The sequence below is a fragment of the Passer montanus genome, unplaced genomic scaffold (genome assembly GCF_014805655.1).
Source record: "Passer montanus isolate IOZ18808 unplaced genomic scaffold, ASM1480565v1 scaffold36, whole genome shotgun sequence".
NCBI lineage: Eukaryota > Metazoa > Chordata > Aves > Passeriformes > Passeridae > Passer > Passer montanus.
In genome coordinates this window covers 4,547,753-4,572,463 of record NW_024368374.1, presented here as the reverse complement: position 1 = coordinate 4,572,463, position 24,711 = coordinate 4,547,753, and the positions used below count along the sequence as shown (strand labels likewise).

The 24,711-nt window shown below is 36.9% G+C and overlaps 1 protein-coding gene across 8 annotated transcripts in view; it reads right to left on the bottom strand.

Annotated features, from left to right (window-relative positions):
• Positions 1-970: 970 nt before the first annotated feature.
• AKAP11 (A-kinase anchoring protein 11) overlaps positions 971-24,711 on the bottom strand; it is a 44,604-nt gene continuing 20,863 nt past the window's right edge. The window contains exons 7-12 of one of the 8 annotated variants that reach the window (XM_039716676.1): positions 19,813-24,460; positions 17,332-17,487; positions 13,506-13,619; positions 12,745-12,791; positions 10,174-10,334; positions 971-5,283 (exon numbers count right to left, since the gene is read on the bottom strand). In XM_039716676.1, coding sequence (XP_039572610.1) covers positions 5,137-5,283; positions 10,174-10,334; positions 12,745-12,791; positions 13,506-13,619; positions 17,332-17,487; positions 19,813-24,460 — 5,273 coding nt within the window. In that variant the 3' untranslated portion in view covers positions 971-5,136. The remainder of the gene's footprint in view (positions 5,284-10,173; positions 10,335-12,744; positions 12,792-13,505; positions 13,620-17,331; positions 17,488-19,812; positions 24,461-24,711) is intronic. The other 7 variants (XM_039716677.1, XM_039716678.1, XM_039716679.1 and 4 more) reach the window with 7 other exon arrangements.

Genomic DNA, 24,711 nt, shown 5'->3' with positions numbered 1-24,711 from the left:
TGAAAATCTTTTCCTTGTTTCTACAACTCACTACTTGCCTTTTTTGAACATACAGGATTTGAGGAGTAAATTATTTACTTGCTTCAGTTAACATACATTTTCCATGTGATTGACCATGAGGCATTACCCAAACAAAAAATCTTTGAAACAGATATGGTAATGAAACACAAGAATGCTCCTTTTGGAAGCAATCTTAAAATACTAAAGAAACCTCCTTTAAACAACCATTGCAAAAATAATCAAGGAGAGTTACTCATGCTTACTGGTTTTAATATAACCAGCAAAAATTTCCTAATTCTTGAAATGAAATCTAGCTGAGAATAGTAGACTCACAACTTATACATCAGGACATTAGGACAGCTGGCTGCAAAGCAATACTTCTGAATCTTAGAAATGGTACTGTGCACATCATCTCTGCTCAGCATTACTACTTCAGGGTACTTGATAATATGCAGTTTGGGGGATTTCACAAAATTCTAAAACACTTGAGGATAGCGAAGAAGCCTGCAACATGCCCTGTTTCATACATTTTCACTAGAAGAGTATTCTTGGATTTGTCCAGAAAACTAAAGCTGAATTCTAAGCTAGTTTCCCAAATACTGGACAAAGCAACCTCAGTCCACAGGGAAATATCAAGGCAACCTTACTAACCCAGCTTCCAGGCAAGATGGAGCTGACTGGCTCTTACATCCCCCTCGTGCTGTGAGTAGAGTCCGTGTGACACTTTACTGCATGTCAGTGCAACTGTGGGCTCACCTTTCAACCCAAAGACAGTAAAGCAGGGTCCTCACCCCTTGCAGGACTCCAATTTAACTCTGAAAGAAGTATGCCATCTACTGATGCACTGTTTACTACACCCTTCCTCAAGTGCCTTTCTCACACAGCCACCGACCAAGACCACTCTTAGCTGTGTTTGCTGGAAAGAAAAATAATATTCCATGAATTTACAAGAAACGACAGCACTCTCAAAGCCAGTGAAATGTGTTTTATTTTAAGCCACTGCTAAAACAAGGACGAATTTAGTGCAACCTGGATTTCGTAATCTGAAAAATGAATATACCTAAATTACTAAAATGGCAAAACTTGTCACCATTATACAGTACAAGACCTTCATATTCATTGAGTACAGTTACATTTAGTTATTCAAACTGCTTTTGGTATACAATTGCATCACTAACTGGGCTGTGAATTACTGTAACACTGCACAAATAAGCTGCAGTTCCAGCAAATTATAATAAATTTTATTATTAAATACTGTTCAGACATTAGAACAAAGGCCCTCTAAAACTACAACACCAGCTATACCACAGGAATGTACAAAGATGGTACAAAATAAAGTGACTACAGTGGCTGGGCTCTGTACCTGCCTCTTCAGAGCTCAAGTACAGTAAATGCTTGACAGTAGTGGCTCTTGCTGAAAAGTCAAATTTTTTACAATAAAAATCATTCCTGAATCTTGTATTTTTCTTTGCAAATCGACTGTCTAGAACTACAGGGGTTTGCGCTGGTGTTTACTACTCACTGTGTTCCCATCTCCAACAATTTGACTCTCTTCATAGAAAAGGTCCCAGCAACACTCAAAATCTGATACCATTTTTGAGAGACCCAATTAGTCTCGGAATGTGGGTTTCTGGGTTTTGGTTGGCTTTTTTCTAAAAAGCTTACACAATCTTCTGAAAGTCAAGAACAAAGATACTACAGAAATTGCATTCACGTACATCGTCTGAGCTGCCTTTTCACATCTTTGTTTTGAGACAGCAAATCCTCTTTAATTTTAGAATATGGGTTTGAGTTTTGTTCTGTTTTTATTTTAAGGCTTTATGCATACTTTATATTATTTACACACCCCATTCTGAATATTTAAACTAGTTTTAAATATGGCCACTGCTAACTTGCTTTACAGAGGGATTGTTTCTCAAAGTGCTTTTTCTACAGAATCTTACAAAACATCAAAACACTTCCATTTTTTAGAATATGAAATGTATTTATGAAGTGTTTGGGTGATTTCTGAAACAATAACATTTAGGATATATTTTTCTCAACCTAAAAATTAAATTACCAGGGTTTCCCATACAGAAAAAAAATGCAAGATGAAACAAACTCTACCTTATTATGTCTGTTTATAAAGCAGAGTTTTATGCTTTGAAGGGACCAGAATGTGGCCCTTCATGTTTTTACAGTTTTCTCTTACATTTCTGTATTTGTGGTCAAGAGTTTTAAACAAACTCAGTAAAAGTGTAATTTAAGACTTGCATTAGCAAAGAACAGCTTTCTCACTAATATGGCAGACAGCACCAGTTAAATACAGTCAGAGTATGGTTTTCAAAGACTATTAAAATTTCTCAACTGTAATAATTTTGCCAGGCTAATGTTTTTTAACTTCATACAGAAAGAGGGAAGTCAAGTAATTCCAAACAAATTTAAAACAATTTGTGTAGAAAACAGGTTTGGGATTTTTTTGGCTTGTTTTCTGTAAAAATGAAGTATTTTATAACATTTTTCTCAGGAAAACTTGGAAACTATGCTACTTTCCTCAAAGGATAATAAAACCATTTCTTCCTTAACATAACATCAATCAATAGTTACACAACATATTTGATCCAGTCTGAAAACAGGATTCCATTTATAAAAACGTTTTCCAGTGCAACTGTTGTCCACTTAACATTGTGAATAGTTGTAAGCTTTGTGAATGGCGCGATTTTCTGCCTTTCTCCAAAAAAGTAAATGAAATGAAAAAGCACTTCACCAAGTTTACAAAATCCATCATTTTGAATAAATCAGTTTAAAAGCCTCACGGTAGGTTGTTCCTACAGTGTTTTTTGTTGGTTGTGTTGTAGGTTTTTTTAAAGGTATGGTTTTATACATTTGCAATACCTTTAATGTCTTCTCCACTGTACAGAAACACGTTACTATACTGCACTATATCCTCATGCCCTGAAATTCCACTTGGTGAGAAAAATTTAGTCATGAGGCACTACTTTTAGCATTTTATTTCCTTGACATTTCAATTTTATAGGTAAATTTGTACAAGTAGATCATTGCTGTGTTAAGGGAAAGGTGTTATGTATGTCTAAAACAATATTTAAAATCAACCTTAAAAAGAAAAAAAAAGGGGGAAAGGAATACAGGGAGTTTGGGAGAGGAAGAAAAAACCCAGACAACCTTTGTACAACACTTTAAAAATATTTGCTACTAGAACTATCTTCCAAATACAGGAATTAAATAACTTCCCCTGACATGCTTTGGCCTTTGGAGAAAAATAATTCCTGATGCCTGGATTATATTACCTATAACAATACAAAAGACCTTGAAGTGGCTTTTGGTCTTTTTGCCACATACATTGACTTTTCAATCAGTGAAATGATATATGAAGTGAGGAAATAAACTGAGCATAACAGAATTTTAATTTAGTGGTAGAAGTTTGCACCAGGAGTTCACAGCGGTGAGATCTCATACACAAAGAGATGAACATATCTGTGTGCGTTCACATGTCTGAACACATGTATGTGCATATACAAAAACATGAAAAATCTTTGGCTCTGTGAGAAAGGTGAACTTTGTGAGATCCAAGGCAGAAATGCAGATGACAAGAGAGGACTAAAACCAACCAAGCCTCTGCAAAGAGGCCAATGGAATGCTTTCCTGAAACACAAAGACACTGCAAGAACTGTGCTCTTGAGTTTACCAGTGTGACACTTCATAGCAATTCATGGGGTAGGGGTCATCAGAATTGTACATATGCCATTAAAAACCAGGAATAGATTTGGAGACAATATCTCTCCTTGTTTGGGATCACAAAACTGTGTACCACATCAACAGTATATTTTTCTGTGAAAAAGCTATGAAGATTTTTTTTTGTTCATCCAAAATCAGCAACGCTCTATGATTATTTACCAAGTTTTAGGTGGCAACCTGGTAATCATCAGCACATGCCTTTTTCTCTCAAAGGATATATAAAAGAACAAATCCCAAAAAACATTTTCAAACCACAGGAAAAGTGAAGGTTCAGATTTCCCTTCAGACAGAAAGGCAAATCAGCAGCATTGGTGAGAAACCTGACAAGACTGCTAAAAATATTCAATTAAAAGTGCCTTTAAAAAAATTCAGCAAAGGTAGTTAACAAAAATGCAAAAGCAATTTGCAAGAAATTTCCCCTTTACATTTTTATTAGCTTTCTTTGCTAAACACTTCTGTGCTCACTGAATAACAACATTGTCATTATTCATAAAAAAAAAATTCATATGTGGCTCCTTTGCAAGGAATTAAAACTATTCAAAATTATGGCCAAAATCCTCAGAAATGTCGATCTTCTGCTTTTAACACATCTGCATAAGAGACTAATGTACAAATTCTTTGACACGGAACTAGTGTCATAGAAGTATTTGCATACAAAAGCCTCAGTAAAAAATTTAGCAATTTAAATCTGACTGACAAGCTTCAGCAAACCTTGCTAAAGAATTACATATGAAATTATGCTCAACTTCTCACTCTGCCCTTCTACCAGAAGTTACCAGCTCTACAGGAGCTGCATTTGCAGCTCAGCAATTTCAGAGCAGACTCTCCCATCTTCACATGCAATTAAAACTGATAAAGGTGGCTATGAAGCCACTGTATTAAGGGGCTGCTTGGGCAGGTCACAATTTTCTTCCTGGCCATGCTGCTCTTGGGCACCAACACCTGGCCAAGATGAATATTTTTTCCACTGTCTGCAGCAAGGTATTCCAGAGCAGACTCTTGCTGAAATCAATGCTCTTAGTCCTGCTGTGAATATAGCACACATAGGAGTGGGAGAAAGAGCTATCCTGGCACAAGGGGAATCCTGAATATCATGTCTGAGACTGTCTCCTGTGGACTACGATCATAGACAAGGGTTGTTCATAAATATCTCAGTGGTATGAACACAGCAGTAAATACAATTTATGCGTGGGTGGACAACACCGATTATGGACTGAATAAACATACCATGTGCACAGTATCACAAAGCACAGCACAGCTATTTTGACTTTCACCTCAAAGTCTTTTAATGCTGACTATTACTTAAACATTCACTAGTTGAATTTTACTTTACACATCTGTGTTCCTTCTATCTCCTTTCAGAAGAGGAATGAAGCGAAGAGTGTAATATCTTTGGATTTTTCAGACATTTTCCAGAAGCCAAGTGACCAAAGATTTACTCAGAGCTTGCTCTCCATCAGCTGCTGTCTCTATCATTTCATAATATTTCAGCACTGCTTGCAAGAGATCTCCAACTTTCCAATCTCTTTCTCTCAGCCTTCTAGAAAGCTAAAAGGAAAAAACAAAGCAAAATATTTTGACTAGGACATCCTGATTAAGTTACAGAAGTTATTCTTGAAACATTAGGTCATAAGAGATCAGTTGTAATGAGTTAATCATTATTCCCACATCTATAAAAACAAAAACTTCCGCAAGAATCAAGCACTTTAGGGCAGTCTTCATAAAACTTTCTTCTGGAGGGAGCACCATTTTCAAATTATGTGGTGCCACAGGTATGAGGGCTGTGGTTCATCAAGACTGCAGAAAACAGGAAATTCTGAACACAAGATTAAGACATTTGCCACCCCTCCCATGCCAATAATGCATGTATAAAAAGACAAAACTCTGTCTTAATAAAAGGATGTGGATTTTCCTTTCACAACATATAGTGTGGTTGGGGCGGCACAGACACTACCCTCAATGAAAACAGTTTCTTCAGAGTTGGGAAATTATAACATCTTGGAGAAGAGGAAAAGGTGATGATTAAGTTAAACTACCACTCAGGAGCAGAGATCAGTGTAGCTGAAAACATTTCTTTTCCCCCAGGATCCAAAGAAAAAAATCTTCCACTGCTGATGTGTCAATCTCAACTATATGTGTAAGAAAGCCTACTCTAAAGAAAGAATGAATTTGACAGCTTGCCCAGGAGTAAAAAAACCTAACAATTTTTAGCTTAAATAAATAAACAAATACCAACACAAACAAAGTATTCTCTGTAGCAACCTGTCACTGTTGAATTTTGTAAACACAATTTAGCCATCCTACTTATTCTTTGGAGCTGTAAATTTTTACCCCCTTTTATAGTCCCTACCAAGACATTCCATGCATTAAGTTTAAAAAAAGTAATACACAGTGTGCAGGGAAATATTTTTCACAGCTACAAAATTAAAAAGTGATATAGTTTCTACTGTGAGACCTATCAGATTGCAATATAAAGTTCTAAAACAAATTAAAATGGACACGGTTTTTCCCTGCCTCTTTACCTAGCTGACCATTCCATGCATTAAGTTTAAAAAAAGTAATACACAGTGTGCAGGGAAGTATTTTTCACAGCTACAAAATTAAAAAGTCATATAGTTTCTACTGTGAGACCTACCAGATTGCAAATAAAGTTCTAAAACAAATTAAAACGGAGACAATTTTTCCCTGCCTCTTTACCTAGCTGATGTTCCAACTGCAACAAGGCAGGTGATAGGACTGACAGAAAGAACATGGGCATAAAAACACGTATCAAACAATTAACTTCTTGAGAAAACCATTAACCTGAACAAGCAAAAGATCCTCTTTAATCCTGAGCATAATTTATTCTGAACACTGGAAACTTTTCTCAGTGGAAATTAAGGACGTCTTTTCTATATAAGAAGAGACTGAAATCTGCAGTTATTTCTGTGAATCTGAAGCACAGGAAGTAGGAGTTTTATAGTCTACAACATGCAATTTTGTAAATGATGTTTGCTGGTTTATAAAAGAATGGTCATTTTTCTTTCCTCTGCCAGGGCAAAGTGTGGCTAATGTCCAAATACCTACTTGAGCAAATAAAATATAAAACTTCAGTCCAAATAGGTTTTCCACCATGATAAACCTACAGAACTGGCACCTAAATTTTAATTCGAGGTTTAATCTCACTGTTTCTTTAGATGACCAATCTGTTTCTTACTGCCAGACAAGTGAAATATTAGAGTTTACTCAAAACAGGAATCCTAAAACAAGTAGGTAAGGTATCATTAAAAATTGAACACATATGATTTTTTAATCCAGGCATTTGCATATCCACATTAGCAGGCATCTCCCAGAAGTCAAGAGCTATCTATTCTAATTTACTGGTTTCTTGTCGTGTTCCTAACAAATGTATTTTGTTCCATACATAGGTATTTAACATCCTTCTGCCTTGCTGAGCATAACAGGAACCCTTAAGAGCGAGCTCCCATCCAGCTGACACACGCCACGTGTTCCTAACAAATGTATTTTGTTCCATACATAGGTATTTAAAGAGCGAGCTCCCATCCAGCTGCGGCAGGTAATTCCCTGCCTGACACACGCCGGGAGCACTTCTGCCTTTCTGCAGCCACATCGCCTCGTTACCCTGCTGCGATCAGCTAACACAGGCCTTTCCTCCCTTCCAGAATTCACCACCTACTTCTGCAGCAAATAGCTGTTTCCGACGAGCTCCGAGCCCGGCGGGGTCCCCAGGGAGCCGAGGCAGCCGCCCGGGAGCTGCCCAAGCCCGCGGCTCCGAGGAGCAGCGCCGCGGCCGCGCCTTCCCGCTGGGCTGCAGCGCCCTCTGGAGGGGCTCGCTCGGCCCCACAGGAGCCGGGAATGACCGCGCCAGGTTAATTCGGTCTGGGTCGGAGATCGTTCCAGTTGGGAAGTGGGATGGAATAAAAAACAGGTAATCTGTTTCTCTCTGTCTCCGGGGAGGGAAACAAAATTTCGGGAATGACCGCGCCAGGTTAATTCGGTCTGGGTCGGAGATCGTTCCCGTTGGGAAGTGGGATGGAACAAAAAAACAGGTAATCTGTTTTTCTCTGCCTCCGGGGAGGGAAACAAAATTTTAATTTATTTTACTATAACTGCATCTGGACAACTAAAACTAATCTTTAAAACTAACTGAAACAATTAACTACTGTAGCATTTTCCGGACTGCAGGACTACTGCATGCCCCAAGGTTTTACCTTCAGGTGTCAACTCTGTATCAATTTATAAATGAAGTGTCAAGTAGAAAAATATTATCATTTTTTAGGAGGGCACACAAAACAGACACTGCTATTTTCCAGAGTGCTCTTCTCGGTATGTCCTCTTATTAAGGTAGCTGGAGTCGTGCTCAGATACTCAGCCAGCTAATAATATTTTTCCTGTGTGACCTGGAGCACTGGCTCAAATCTCAGCACCACAGCTCTGTAGTCTCTTAACTCAGAGCTGGCCAAAGAATGAGAGACTCATGGAAAAATTTAAAAAAGAGGCACATGCCATCTCTTTTGTGTCCTTCATACTACACTGTTAGATACACGTGTCTCATATACGCAGAAAATAAATTATTAACACTTGTGGGTCCTACCACTATTCTACCTGAGTATTTGCAATAAACATGAAACAGATGAACAGATCTTCAAGAGAAGGCAAATAACTTCATGAGGTCAGAATGACTCTTATCCCTAACCCCGACTTGTTGACAAAACCTTCAAAAACCTCCATAAAATGCTCAGGCAAGCAGGTGAGAACAGAAAAAGTGATGTATTTTCTTCTTTGTGTTAAGGCACTTGTAAACGGTAACAAAGAAGAAACATATTAATATAAGGACTAAACCAAACAATTTCAAATAACACAGAAAAGCATTCTCAAACTGCCTTCCAGTTTACAGAAGCACAAAGTCCACTCTATAAGAATTAATGCACAGCCAAATATATTCTTGAAACTATTCTAAATCAAACATACCAAGCTCCAGGAAAGGAACATAGGGCATATATTTCTACACGCCAAAATAACGTTTCCAAACTTTCTGGGTTATTTCAAATAAGAATGCAAAACTTCCTGCTCTCAAAATCAAATACACATTCCATACAGTTACAAAGGCAGAAAAACACTCCAAAATCACCATTCTCTTTGTGTGTGAGCAAGGCAGGAGCCTCTTTTAGGGGAATGAAGACCAGGTACGATCCAGACTGGCCTCTAGGCATCTTTCACTTTCTTACCACAAGTGTCCAGTAACTAAGCACCATCAGTGCACACATCCATCCAGCTCTGGGACTCTGTTTTGTCATACTGACCTCTACCTCCCAGTAACTGCACGTTTCTCCTGAAATGATGATGTAAGCTTTGGGAAGCCCCATGCTGAAGAGTCAATATTAAATTTCAGAACTGAGAGCAAGCTTTTTCTTCCTTAATATACTGGTAAGTACAGTAAGGCATTTTTGACAAGATCTTAATTGTTAAAATGCTATTAATGGCATCACATTAACACTTTTTCACATTATCAGGTCACAAAATACAAATATTTTATAATTATCATTCCTATGAACCTCATCTTTAGAGACAATGCCTATAAATCTATTTAGTTAGCTTTTCCATAACAAGGTAATGTTAAAGTAATTTCTTGGTTGATTAAAAAATACAGGTTTAATGTAAGAAAATCCAGATTATCATGTGTAGTTTGGTGTACAGCCATGAAAGAATAGGTTTTACAATTTTATTGGAATAATAAGTTTCTCTCATGTCTTTCTGATAGAAATACTCAGGACCATATTCATACCAAAATACTGAGCTTTTCCAAAGACACACAAATTGCTAATGCCCAGTTCTTTGAAAGTTTGATTAATAAAATGAAAGTAAAGGTACCTAAGAATAACACAATCCTATTGAGAGTTCTTTTTAGTAGTTTTGGTTTTAGTAGCTTACAGAATGAAGACATAATATTTACTTCAAAACTGAACTTCTATCTCACAAGAAAATGCATCTTTGCTACGAAAAAATCCCAACAAAACATGAACAAACAAAAAAACCCCACAAACCAAAACAAAACAGCCCTAAGCAGAACACATTAAGTTAGAAAACAATTTGCATGACCAAGTTCTCGTAAAGATTCAATTTCTAAACAATTAAATACTAAGTAAAAAATTCTTTAAAAAATATAATTTTCACCAAACAGAAATTATGTAATTGCATCCTTTTTGGCGTAAAACACTTGTAAATGCAGAAGTGAAACAACCAGCCTGATGAATACTGGCTTATGTATGGTATATACACAGGCAAAACATGCTGTTCCACTTTACCTCTCAGGATTTAAATAATGATTTTCCTCAGCAGTGAACAGCAAATGAAGTAATAGCAGTGGGTATATCACAGCAAATGGAAGTCAAGGAAATCCTTCCCCTTTCCCACCACCCATCAAGCCCAAGTACTTACAAAGACGAATTCCCTTGCATCAGCATCACGAAAGTGAAGATCAGACACCTCTGTTTCAGAGGCTGCCAGCCACTGGAGTGCTGCTCTGAGCTGTGGGTCCACTAGATTTGGTTCCAGATCAATATTCATTATTGATAAAGTCTTTCGAACTTGCTCCAAACCTAACATTAAATATAAAATAAGCAAATCTGTAGCTTCAAATTGTTTCCAAATAATCTCTGTATTTCACTGTTTATAGTCTGTATTATCTAAAAAAACCCTCAATTTAGTACACACAGATAATATGAAAGGAAAAAATTAGATTGGTCTCAAGTGTTTCAGAACTTTCCCATTAGGAAGTATTGCTTATCCCATTTACAACTGTGTGCAAACATAGTTACGTATTAAAAGATACTTAAACTATAATGTATATTCCAAATGACAAGAAACTTAGCATAGACTTTCACTGCTGTTCATTGAACAGCAATGGCTCTCACATGGTCCATCAGCTCCTTCCATTTCCAGCTGTTATTTTTTGCTATGCCTTCATCTAACTCATTTTAAGAAGTGTGTATTTCTGAATTCTTTCCTGCACTGATCAGACTGCCTCTTGAACTTTTCCAAAATATACTGCTGGTTTTACTGAGGCATATCCAATTTTTCAACATTTCTTTTAAAGCATAAGTTCCAAAAATTTGTACAACATTAGAAGACTCGTTGTGTTAATGACACTTAGGAACTACAGTATTGTCAATTTCTGTTCCCAAGCAAGTTTCTGTATCCAGCTACCACAGAGATCCTTTGCCACACACCCAGAAACAACTAGGCACGTATGTAGTGCTCTCCAAGTTGAAGTCACTGCTTCCAGAATACTGAACTTGACTAGAAATATGGAATACATTCGCAACAAAACCATTTATTCATGTTGAGTTTAGCTCAATCTCAATACTCTTCCAACTAAGGGTATGAAAACTGAGGTACATAAGGTATTCACTCCCAAGTGGCAAAGTCAAGCAAGCTGAAACAGATTCCCCAGAAGTAAAAGCAAGAGAAAATTAACTAGCAAAACTGTAAAACAAAACAGTGCTTTCAGTGGATAACAGACTATTTGTCTAGGAGCCCCAAAATTTAACTTCTTTATAGGACAAAGAACAATTTTTTTTTAAATTATGACAGTGTGTGGAAAGCATTGTGGTAACATTGCTGGGAAATTCTGGTACATTTTTTAGTATTATAAAATAGATGTACATTTGATAATAAGGCTTTGATTCCAATTCTTCGGTGACCAAGGCACAGTCAGCTTAGGAAAAGCCAGACATTTCCATGTATATAAACAAAACTTCCAAATGTACAAGACCAGGTACAAAGTGTCCTACCTAGCACACTGTTTAGAGTCCTACAATTACACAACAGAAAGAGCCTTTTCAAAACAAGAGTAAGAGGGTAAGGAACTTAAACTGGAAAAATTTCACTAGAAAATCCTTCATACAGTATAAAGTAGTCTGTTGCACTACAGACAATATGTGACACTAAACCATGTAAAGAAAAAATCCCATCACTATCCTAATTGAGCAATTTGAGCATTTGAGATGCCAGAACTGATGAAACCTACAGAGTAGAAAATATTTTAATTACAATTATTCTGAGGAAAAAGTACTCATTATTATTATAGCTTTATTTTCTTATATCCTTAGAGTCACATCTGATTTAATACAATTAAGAGATGTTGGTCACTTATATACATTTTCCAGGAGCTTAAAAGGAGAGAAAAAAACTCCAAACCAACCATAAACCCACACATCTTTCTGCTTACACTCAGACTACTTGAAGATGTGCAACAAGGCAGAATATCCTCTGTAAGGAAGCAGCAGAGGTTCCTGGAAATGCTTACTTTACCTTCAGAACACCCAACACGCAAAGAAGAGCTCTGTTACAACTTGTTCTAACATCAGCTCATCTTAACACCATCTTCACACAGTGTGTATTCAGGCTGTTTTCATTTCAGTTAACAAACTTTGGCACATCAATCGCACTGGAACCAGAGCACAGAGATCTTCTAACAAACCACAAAGTTGTAACAAGATTCTGGGATTCTGGATAGACCTTATGTTATACTTCACTAAGAAGAAAGAGAAAATAGCAAATACATCAAATCCAAGATTTCTATTGTTTTTCCTGGCTCTCTCCCAAGATTAATGTGCCCAGTTTGAGTAACTTCTTCAGCATTTTGAACACAGCCACACAGATGGATTGCCATGGATCGTCAACAAATATTTTTTTAAGAAGTTAAGCTCTGCATATAAATTCACACTTTCAACAAGCTGATCAAAAAGTTCCCTACCTTATGTTATTAAATTCATGTGAGCGTCAGTAAGTAATTAGCACTTCCCAAAGGCTGCAAATTTCAGCGTATTAAGAGGATAATGTAGGGCATTAATCAAACATTCTGACGCTCGACTGATATTCATTACGATGAATACGGATAATAGAGTTGTCACCTTGTTTTGCAGACTACAAAGGCAAACTATTAACAAAAAATTAATGTACAGTGCACAGGACAAGAACAGTAGTATATGCAGGAACTGACATTACCTTCTACAGCATCCTTGGAATCTTCATCTTTATCTTCTGTTCCATCACTGTATTTTAATTAAGAAAACAAAACTATCAATACAATCCAATATATGCAGTAAATGTAGTAAATTCTAAGACTGTAATGAAGGTTAAACAACAAGAAAATCATAAAATAATTAAGGAGGGATCATGAAAAGCAGCTTTGCTTCTCACACCATTTCATGTTGTAAACAGACTTATCATCAACGTCACAAGATTTTCTCTTAGGAAAAGAAGAGAGAAGAGAGAAATGAGAAAGGTGTTAAAGATGCTACTTATTGATTTTAATAGCTTTGCTTCATATGTGAAAAGGTTCAGCCACCTTATATCACAGACATCAATAGCTATAGGTAAGCCTAAGTGGTCTATTAAAACCAATTACTATGCAATTCTGAAAGTTTACACAAGCTAAAGGGAAAAAACCCCCAGAAATCCTGTAGGAAGCAAGCTCTAGTCTGCATTAAAAAAAAAAGTAAATCTAAAGACTTATAAAACTGCAGGCAAAAACATGCAAAAAAGGGACCCTTTTGCAAGCAAAATATATTAATCAGTTTTAGCACAGAAAAATTTAATCATTCAGGGTGGATTAATTAATGAAAAAATCATATTGTGATTAAGTGAGAAGAGTGTGAATAATGTATCAGCATAAAAAATGTACTGTATTTTTATTGTCAAAAATGATGATTTCATGCATTAATTATGAGGAACCCATCTGGTTTATATTTCTCAACTCAACCAACCTGTCTGATGTTGGAAAGGATAAATTCTCCTCATACATATCCCCTTCTAAACCAAGACTGCTCCAGCTACTGCTGTTACCATTACTGCCAGGAGAAGAAGAGAAGACAGCTGAACTAGAAAAGAACAATAGCTCAAACTAGAACCTTCATTTTCCTTACAAGTCTTTTATTAAGACATTTAACACAAGAGCACTGAAACTTCCTAGGTTTATTGGAACAAACATGACTCTGTGCTATCCAGAGCAGCAATGTGCACAATAATGCAAAACTAGCAGGTTTCAGTACACTGGTCAAAGTATTAATTTGTACTCATTTGTACTCAGGTCTAAGCACATCGTTTGTTGTTTCTAAAAACTAACAATTTCAAAATGATTACTCAGAAGAAAATAGATTACATCTGTGTTATTTGCTTAAGGAGCAGCTAACAGTTAATAAAATTATGCATTGTGAAGACAACTTCACATACAAAATCCTTCCATCTCACTCCAAAAACCCAGTAACAATCTCCAACAGCCTGATGAGAAGAAATTCCTAGAATAAAGAATTTTTTTTAAAAAATTAATACTGTTCTGCAAGTTGATTTTTAAAAAAAAAGGTTTTTAAATCTATGAAAACAATACTGAAGAGATCATTCACAGTTCACAAAAATACTGCACTTATCTATGACTACATTCAACCCAATACAAAGGACTGAAAAAACTGAGCATGTTCTTACACTCGCTAATTTCAGTCATTATAAATAGCACAGTTTGTTAAGCCTGTCAATACGTACAACACTGAGCAACTCTTATGATTAAATCTCACTCCCCAACTTCATAACACCCCCAGAGCATGTCTGGAAGCCTTCCAAGAACAGGACTTCCAAATATCCAGCATTTTTCAAGAAAGCAGACTGCCTACTAGAGCTGGCATGAGAAGCCACAGAGTAACTGCAGAGAAGAACTGCTGCAGGAAGCTGCTTTCTCCTAAGTTTTATGGGACTGTTGAAGCTCATTTCCAGTCATGGCAAACAGCAGAATGGGGGAAGAAAACATTTCAAGAGACAGACACTGATCTCTTTCAAGTGTTTGCCAGTAACATTATCACCTATCAGTGTCCCTTGCTCTCCAGCATGAATGCTTAGATCCCAATCTCAAAACAGTGAACAACAGCAGGTTAGCAAGCTACAATATAAACACACTCAAATAACATGAAAAAAGTTTAAGAAGTTGCAAGTGTCTTATTCAGTACATTGTTGCTTATTTAGCCTTCATGTCCAAAGAAAATTCAGACTTCTCTTTTTAACAAGAAAAAAGAAAATTAAAGAGCAGAAGCTTTTGAAGAAACCAATTTGCAGAGAATGCAAACCTGGTCTAAAAAACTGTGTGAGACTATCACACTTTATACAAAATATTAAATTTGGCTTTAAATTATTAAATTACAGGTATAAAAAAATTTAATATAGCCTATTGGTATCAATACTTTACACTCACAGTGCCTCTTTCACTGGAAGTTACAAATGCAAAACAAAAATAGAAGTAAAAGCTGCACTGGTCCGCAGACTAAAGGATAAAGAATTTGTAATCAAACAGAGTAACCTCTGCACACTACTGTTCTGATTAGGTAAGAGACAATGCACTTTACAGAGGTCAATCTTGGTCTGAAATAATCATATATATTGAGCCATATGATTACAGTGATGTATGAGGAAGGGATGAGACCTTTTCCTAATTAACAGCCCAACTAGCAGTCTTTAAAATAAACTCCTGTAACCACAAAACAAGCAATAAGCAGACAAAGACATTATAATGCCTCTGTAATGGCTCATACAGCTCTTCAACAAGAGCCAGCAGAAGAATAACAAGAAAAGCAAGAGGCTTCTGCTCTGAGTTATAACCAAACCTGGATGCTGGATGAAAAGCCTATGTCTATGCCTATGTTTATACCTACAAAACAACTAGAGAAAAAGCTTAAGAACTTTTTAATTCTAAATTTAAGTCACCAGATTTAGGCAGGAAAAGCAGAAGACACAAGCACTTCCTGGCATAACTAACTAGCAAGTTCTCTAAATACTTTTCATCTTAATGGAGCTGCCCTCAGGATGCAGTGGATTAATTTCTTGTTTGGCTTTGCTTGTGCATGGTTTTTGCTTTACCTGTTAAACTGTCTTCATCTCAACCCATGAGTGTTCTCACTTACACTCTCCCAATTCTTGCCCCCATCCCATCTTGGCAGGAGTGACTGACTGCCTGTGTGGGGCTTAGTTGTCAGCTGGGGTTAAACCACAACAGGGTATTATTACTGCAGCTGGTCTTGTAACAGATCTCCCCCTGGCTATCTTATTTTACACAAGGCAAAAACCCCAGATTCTTTCTTCCACGTAATAAACCTCAGCAACACAGACAAACACACGAGCTGCTACCAAGCCACAATTAGTTTTGTAAAACCAGGTCACCAATTTGCACATGCCTGTTTCCTCCATCAGCACCTTACTATCCAAATGATGCCTCCCTTTCTAGGACTAACATGTTAACTCAGGTCATTCCTCCTCTAATGAGCCACAGATTTTCTTCCAAGTTATAAAAATTACCTTCTTTTCATTTACATCTGTTTTGGGAATGATAAACAAATCACAAATACAACACAGGCACTACTGGTCCAGAATAGTTTTTATACTTTTTCCCTTTATCAACTAATCTATATTTTTATTGTGTAACTGCCAATATAGTGAATATTCTCCCTTATACTGAGATTTTCATCATCATTTTCACTTGTTCAAGAGATCATGTTTTGCTAAAATAACTCTGAGTTATTACATTCTTTTACAAAGTTATTAAGGTGTATGAATGATAAATTGTAGTAGTGGTTTGATTAAATTATTTAGTTAAGCAAAACATGAAAAATACTGCAGATATTTAACTGAGAAGTTTCACATTGGTACCAAATAACCTATTCAGATATTACTTAAACAAGCATGTCTCCCATACTTTCTTTAATGTCAGCAATGCTGGAAGTACTAACTAAAGAAAAATCTCTCTCCCATTTCTGCTGTTCTTCAACAGAAATGCTGAACTTTTTTACATCAGTCACAAAAAACTAAGTTTATTCGTTCCTCATACATTCCTGCTTTAGAAGCTGGGCCACCACTCTCGATATAATTCTCCCTGGAAACAGGCAGAGACATTGCAAATTTTAGAGCTGCCATTCTAATCTTTGTTAGTTATCAATCAGCCAGGAACAGTACAGTGAGAAGCTCTGTAGAAAAAGTTACTACTCTGAACAGGTAAGTTCCAGCATTACACACCTGCAAGTCTATGGTTGGCAGTATATAAATACTCCACCAATGTCAGTTAGTGCAGCTTATAAATTCCAGTCCCAAAAAATACAAAAATAGCTGTAAAAGCTCATCATGCAAATTAAGCTATTACTTTTTCTTTTTCAAAAATAAATGAATTTATAGAAAACATTTTCTCAAGGATTAAATTTTAATATTTTAGAGCATAACTTATAAACTATATTCTCAAGCTGTATTTTACACAGGGTGGTTGTTTTTAAAATGCTTACATCTTTGCTAATACTTAAATTTTATATGTACAGTTTTACTTGATGTGATTCCCTGGCATCAATGACAATGCACTCTCCATTATTTTACAGAGTATGAACATTCACGGCCAACATTTTGTAACAAAATAAAATCAAGGTATTAGAGCTATTTTTAATAAAAAAGTCTGTGTGTTGAAGACAAAAATAATCTCTTCTCCCCCAAACCCCAGGAGAAATATCACTTGATGACAAGTTATTTGATGTCAAGGTAACTGTTAAACTATACTAGCATCTTTATAATTACCTGTCACTTAGGTGAAGAAAACTGCTGCTCTCATCAGGATGTTCATCTTCAAAACTTAGATTGGACCAACTCCCAGTGCTATCATCACCAATACTAAGACTCATCTGCTGGCTAACAACAGATTCAACAGAGTGAAATCCTTCTCTTCCAACAGAGCTAAACAAAAATTTAAGACAAAAACATCACTGCATTTCATGCTGATCTGTGTTTAATTCATTCACAGCAATTTAACCCCATTTCAAAGACATTAAATTCCACTGGAAAAAAAAAAGTGGGGAATCCCTTAATTTGGGCCCTTTTCTAAACACAAGAAATAGTGCAAACAAATTAATCTGAAGCATCAACAGGCTGACATCAGACATTGCTATTTGGAAGTCTTTCATTAGAAATCAAAGGGAGTGGTACAAAGAATCCTCTCATTTGGAATATTATTTGCTATGAAGCACAGAAGGCACTGCAGCCTTGCAGACTGTGTATCAAGGTACACCTGTCAAGCAGAAGACTTACCATTTCTGAACTTTTTCACCCTAGAACAGTTTGGCTATTTTCCCTGGCCTGCCTTCAGTACAAGCACTTAAAGTGGTCTGCTACTGAGGGCAAAGTGCTTAAGTATAAACTGGTGACTAAAATATTAGGATTCCATTTTTTAGAAAGCTTTCTGCAAAAAAAGATTTGTTTTTCTCCTTCAAGAAAGCGTAACAATGCATGACTTGTACAGAATTTTTACCCTCAGGAAGTTTAATTTTTTTATCCAAAAACCAATCAAGCAACCATACCCCACAGAAGTTAATCTTTAGAAGACACTTCAAAAAATTAATTTAAAGAAGTTTGAATTCCTTATTAAAGAAAACAAACAAAAAAAAAACCCAAAAAACCCTTACAAAATGAGAACATGCAGTTATGAACTAACTTTCATGTGCACACTGTGATTATCTATATATATATGTATATATGAAGCAGCAGGAAGTTCAAGAAAAATGATCAGCCTACTCCCACATAGCAAGCAGCCACAGTAACATTCACTATTTAAAAAGGCAACCTCAACCACATCATTCCTAACACTTTGCTCCAGTGAGCACCAACTTGCACAAATATGTTCCTGAACTGAAACCCATCAGGGTAATAGAAAAGGTAATTTTTCTCATTTTTATTTACAGTTATACCAGCACCAGTTGTCTACATCACACAAGGCAGTTTCTCAAGGATCATATGCATTACATTCCACATGCTAGATGACAACAGAAGAAACATTTATAAATTCTGTCACAGCAAAATTCTAATAATGCTTCCTTGCCACAAATTTAATAACAAACAGTATCTCTTTGAACCCTGCATTTTGTTGTTGGCATATTCTAATTAGAATTTTTAAATAAAAGTGTCATCTTTGATACCACAGGCACAGAAAAACATCACCACATGACTTTCTTCTTTTGTCACACATCAAGTAAAGACTCAACCCTGTTGTGCAAAGACCAACAATATACTCAAGAGCATTTTTTATGCTCTTAGTATGTATGTGTTTCATATCAAACCTTGAAAAATTTAGTTCAGTCCCACTGTGGCCTTTAGTCACTGAACATATAAAAATCTTTAAATTTAATTTTTAAAATTTTATATAAAATAGATTTTTTTTATTGTTCATCATGATGCCCCTCTAAACACCAGACAAAGAAACCAGTGTGAGGAATTCACCTCAAAAAAAAAAGAAAAAGTAGTAGGAATATAAATACTACTTCAAAAAGAAAAAAAAAAAGGGTACGGATTGCTCTTGGACCAGAAAAGATTTCACTCTTTTCACAGCACAACCTGTTTTAGGAAACAGTTGTTTGCCACAGATTTACTGTGGGAAATATTTCCTATTTATAGACCTAATAAAGGAAACAGTATGTTACTCTTTGTTAAATACACAAAAATTTCAAATTCCTTCGTTATTGTACTACTATTTTATAAGCTAAAGTGTAGTTTAGTAGGTTGCTTTGTCTTAAAGTACCAGATTATTTTTTTTTTTTCTAGTAGTAAAGACACTACCACAAGACAGCCATAATAAAAAAATGAAGTCTTCATACTACAAAAAATGGCTCATTTGACCAGCATCAGATGTTGAAGAGGAAGTATGAACAGGGAACTAACCTGGATTCTGTCATGGCTCATAGATCAACAAAACCTGTAAGGATTAGTATTGTACAACTGCAGGTACTATTTTGAAGTTGAAAAAAAAAATTCCACTTATTAGTCACCTACTGGAACATACATGCTGACATACATAGTATCCTTGGTTTCAAGCTCATATAGGTGGAAAAAAGCTTTTTTTCCCTAGTTCTGAGTCATTTAAATATAACCAGAGGAACAAAAAGAAAACATTCAGAACATAAAGTGCATCTTTCTAAGAAAATATACCTTAAAAGTCCTTCTGAGCACATATTTGTATTAACAATCCTTTTTCTGGTACAAAATGCAACAATAAGAGAAAATTAATATTACCTTATGGTAACTGCCTGACCAATATTAGTCATAGCGGATGTCATTATTTCAGTAGTAAGGCTTTCAGCAAAACTGACTCCATCTTGTCCAATACCACTGTCAGCTGTCAGACTTGTGTAACTCAGCTCTCTTTCAGCTTTCTCTACGGCTGCAGTAGCTCCCTTGTCAGAAAAAACTGTCCTCTGTTCTACATCAACGTGGATTTTGGGAATATCGAGTTGAAACACTCTTGAATTTTGACAGGCACCACCCAATCCAGAATGAAGAAAATGCCTCACTGGAATGCAAGATCCTTGTGCAGGTAGATGATGGGACATACTTTCTGTACAGTACCGATGTTCCTTCATACTGCAGCATCTACAGACAGTTCCAGAAAAAGGAGACAGTTTCTCAGTGTACAAGAGCTTATTCCCATTTTTTCTGTTTTCAGCCACATGGAGAACAGCTGACTCTAAACTCATTTCTAGAGTATCATCTGCTATTTTCCTAGCATATTGTTCTATAGCTTGGATTATACCTTCACTGTAGCCATTTTCATTTATATTACCTGTACTATGATAGAGTTTATGATCTGGGGAGAAAGGAAGAAATGTTCTAGAAAACCTTGTTTTAATGAGATCCCCTGTGACTTCATCAAATTCAGTCTTTTTATACAGACAGGAATCTGTCAGAGACTTCGGCAAACATGCTCCCGACATTTTCAGTTTCTTCCTGACATCACAAGTGATACTGTGAGCAAGGGATTCGGAAAAATGTAACAACTCTGTACATTCCCTTCTCTGTGCACGGACACTCCTCTCGAACATTTGGCCTTCACAGCAATGAATGCTGCTTTTCACTTGCTGTACTGCATCTTTATTCCCAGATTTGATCAGCTCCAGCTTACCATTTACCTGTGCATTTTGCCCAGGAAATGTCTTTCTGCTGCATCTGAATTTGTTTTTTCTAGCAGCTTGCTGCAAGCCTGATTTGATAGACCTGTAAGCAAGTCTGCTGGCGTACTGATCCACCAACAGCTCAGCGTTGCCTCCTTCTCTTTTCAGAACCCGGATAATGTGATCTGCGTACTCATCAGTCACACTTTCACAGCTTGGGTACTTGGAAGTCAAACCTGCCATGCCTGAACCTTGTGGTAAAGGAAGCCCAGATGAATCTCTCTCTCCCAGCCCCTGGTCTTGTACTGGGCCACACCATTCTTTTGAATTACTATCTTTATCGCCTTTATTCACATAAAAGCAATCCACCTGGCAGTTGACCTGCTTCAACCTCAACAGCTTGCAATGCCTTGATTTCACTGCTTTCTTGGCCTCATTAATGACTTTTCCTGCCATATCACCTGCATAATTCCACAGGGAATTACATGTCTCTTCTGGGATATTTACAAATGCAGTATATCTACATCTTTTCTTTTGCATCCCTAACTGAGCCTGCCTGCCAGCTTCTCTTTCATTTGTTTTACCACCTAAATGGGAAGCAGCCATTTCAGTTGCTACTGAAATTATGTGGCTAGCTAGGCAATCTGCATACTGAATTGTTTTTGCTGAATGCTCCTCTTTCTCAACAGGCATTTCAGAATGATCTTCGTCTTCACTACTTTCCACTTCTTCAGAAAGTGACCACATGAGTTTCAGCATAAATTCCTCATTTTCCAAAGAGTCATGCTCAGTTTCAGACGAACCAGTAGTGGATGGATTGTAGGGTGTAGAAGGTGGTGTTGCAGGCGCAAACTCCTTTGCTAATTCTCCCTTGAGTTTCTTGGACAGTTTTCTTAGGTTCCTTTCACAACTACCTTGACATGGTACTAGAGGAGTTGGTGGGGGTGTATCGGGCATTAAACAGGTATTTCCATGTTTCAGGCTTGATTTTTCTTCCATCTGCAAAGCACCTTCACTGCCAAACATCTCTGAAGGAAAGCTACTTGCATGCTGAAAACAATCAGTCTGCCTGTAATTCAAAGCTCCTGCTAAGAGTTTCTGGGTATCACTTTTTTTGGAAGGCTTGTTTAGGCATGTTATTGAACAGCTCCCTGAGTCAGTACAGTCCTCTAGAACATGCCTAGCACAAGTCACAGTGGAACAAGGTGGTGGTGATTTTGAAGAAAAATTGTTTCCTTTTTGTTCCTGCCAACAATTTTTAGATTCTAAAATACACTGAACAGAATGAGTTGGAGTAAGAAATTTACATGGATTATTCAAAGGCAACTGTTGTTGTTCCACAATTATAGAAACATTGCTTTGTTTCTCAGCCTCTTGCTTCTTTATCACACATTGTTCTTTTTGATTGGTATCTCTGTAAATCTGTGAGTTCACATTACATGTTAAATTCTCACTGGTGTTGCATAACACAGTTTTACTTTCTTCCACAGATTGTTTTATGACATACTTGGCCAAATGATCTGCAAACGTGCTCTTGGGGGTGTCTTCACCAGTACCTTGCACACAAGGTTTTTTATCTATTACTTTTCTTGTTAAAAAATCTGAATACTCTTCTACTGCTTTTGTTACTCTAGATGAGGTTATGGTTTCATAAGCTTCATTTACTATCATATCTACCATAGTTCCAGAGAAAGTATTAATGCCTTTTGACCCACTTGTCAATTCTGAATTATTGTTCATTCCAGATTTGTTATTTGTTGTTTTGGTGTCATTCTGGTTACAGAAGAGGGATGGAGTACTTTGACTGTGTTCTGAAGTTAGATAAATATTTCTGAAAGAAGCCACTTCCTCCTCTCTCATTCTGCTTGTGAAAAATGGATGAGTAGAGTCTCTGAATATTTTTGTACTGTCATCAGCATTTGGAACAGTGGATACTTTCACTTTGTAAGCATCAGAGGAAACCTGTTGCTGACAAAGGGCTCTTCCAGCTAAGGGCACCGGTATTGAACTCACAACACCAGAGGTACAAAATAGAGCTTGCTGTACTGTATATTCCTTCTTGGAGTCTTGGATTGGCTTTTGTGCTACCCTATCATTAAAATTAGGAGAAACTGTGGAAGTCTGTGTCGACTCTAACATACTTTCTGCACTTACATATTTGATATTGTCCATGGAAACACTAATGGCTGCTTGGGTTGTGAACGTCACATCAACCTGAGATAGTTCAATAAATGCCTCCTGAATGACAGATTCAGACAAATCTCGGGCATAGGATCTTACCACTTTGTTTTCATAATCAAATGATGAGGGCTGTGCAGTAGGTGTTGATGGATATGAAAACTGGCATACTTCCATGATTCCTTCAAACACAAGCTCTTCAGCAAGGTCTGCTGCAAACCGTGCAACAGTGTTGTTAAATATTTGTTTCTTTACCTGACGCAATTCTTTCAAAGCACCAGTTATAGCTTCGCTCACCAAAAAGTTCGCTATGCCATTAATGGCACGCTCCTTCAGCGAGACTGCTCTACGTCTTCCAATCTCATAAAAAGCCATTTGAAAGACTGAAGAAGTCAACCTAGCAGCCAAATGGCAAAGTGCATTTGTGCATGAAGAAACACCTTTTTGGAGGTCCTTAAATGCACTGCCAAAACTTTTTTCAACCAATTCAGTTGCAAACTTTTGAATGCTATCTCTTATCATTAGTGACTTATGTTTAGATTTCGTTTGCTTCTCTGGTTCCTTACTAGTTTTCATTTTAAGATCTGCAGCTTGCCTCTTCTTCTGTTTTAAAACCATCCTTTTGTGTTTTGAATCATTCTCTGCACACATCTGTTCTGATGAGGACTCAGAAAAAAGAACAGAACCCAGTATTTCACATGAAACACTGTCAGCATATGCTGAATAACTGTCACAGGCAGCATCACGGTGACTTTGACCTGTCCCATCTCCACCTAGATTAACTCGACACAAGCATTCGGAAGAACCACAGCTCCCTAGGGGGCTGAAGGCCGATGTCCTAATGGGGCTGAAGAAGCCTCCATTCTCTTCCCCTGATGCTTTAACCGGGCGAGGGGAATCCGGCACCTCGAAGATGCTGCTGTATGGTGATTCTGGCTTACGAGGAGTTGGTTTCTTTACATTGGCTGGGAGAGTGGGACGATCAAACTTGAACTTCTGAGGATTCATTGTAATGCTTGCAGAAGATAATTTTTCATGTGCAGTCCTCCTTTTCTGGGCAGGATTCCCTAGGATGGGATCCCTAATAATTTTACAAGAGTTTTCCAAGGCTTGTTCCAGCTCATCGAACTGATCAAAACTATCAAAAAATTCACTCACTTCTGAGTCTGAATCCTCTATACCATCTTTTACTACTGGAATTTTAGGCAGCTGAAGTTTTGCCTTCAAGCTTTTTTGATACCCTTCTTCATCTAAGAAGATGATGGGGCTTGGGCTGGAGCAATCTGACTCAGAGGATTCAGCTGGAGAGGAAGAAAACAATGTTTTGCGTAAAAAATTAACACCTTGATCAGAAGGATTATATGGCTTATAAAAACTTCTTTGTATCCAGGGATCAGAAATTGAGGTTGTAACTGAATTCCTTACTGAGGACAGCTCCTTAAGTCCCAAAATATCAATCAAAGTAGAAGATCTGGCAGATGATTTTCGATGTGCAGAACCCACAACAATCTTTGAGTCAACAGCTTCTAAACATTGAGCAGGGACAGTCTGTGAAGAAGCATCTCGATGGTTTTGAGAAGTAAAGCTGCATGTACCTGAACAAAAAGGAAAAAAGGTAAAAACAGGTTGCTTCAAAACCAAGAATCTCCACAGAAATACAGCAAACTGAACAGATTTTAATGGCAACTTCTAGGTTTACTATTGTTGCAAAATGCTAGTTCATCTTTCATGATCAAAGCAATCTTTAATTTTCTTTAAATCCTATTACACATATCTAATCACTGACAAATTAATGCATTTTTTAGCACACAAAGTAGAACAAGATTTTATTTGATATCCATCTGAC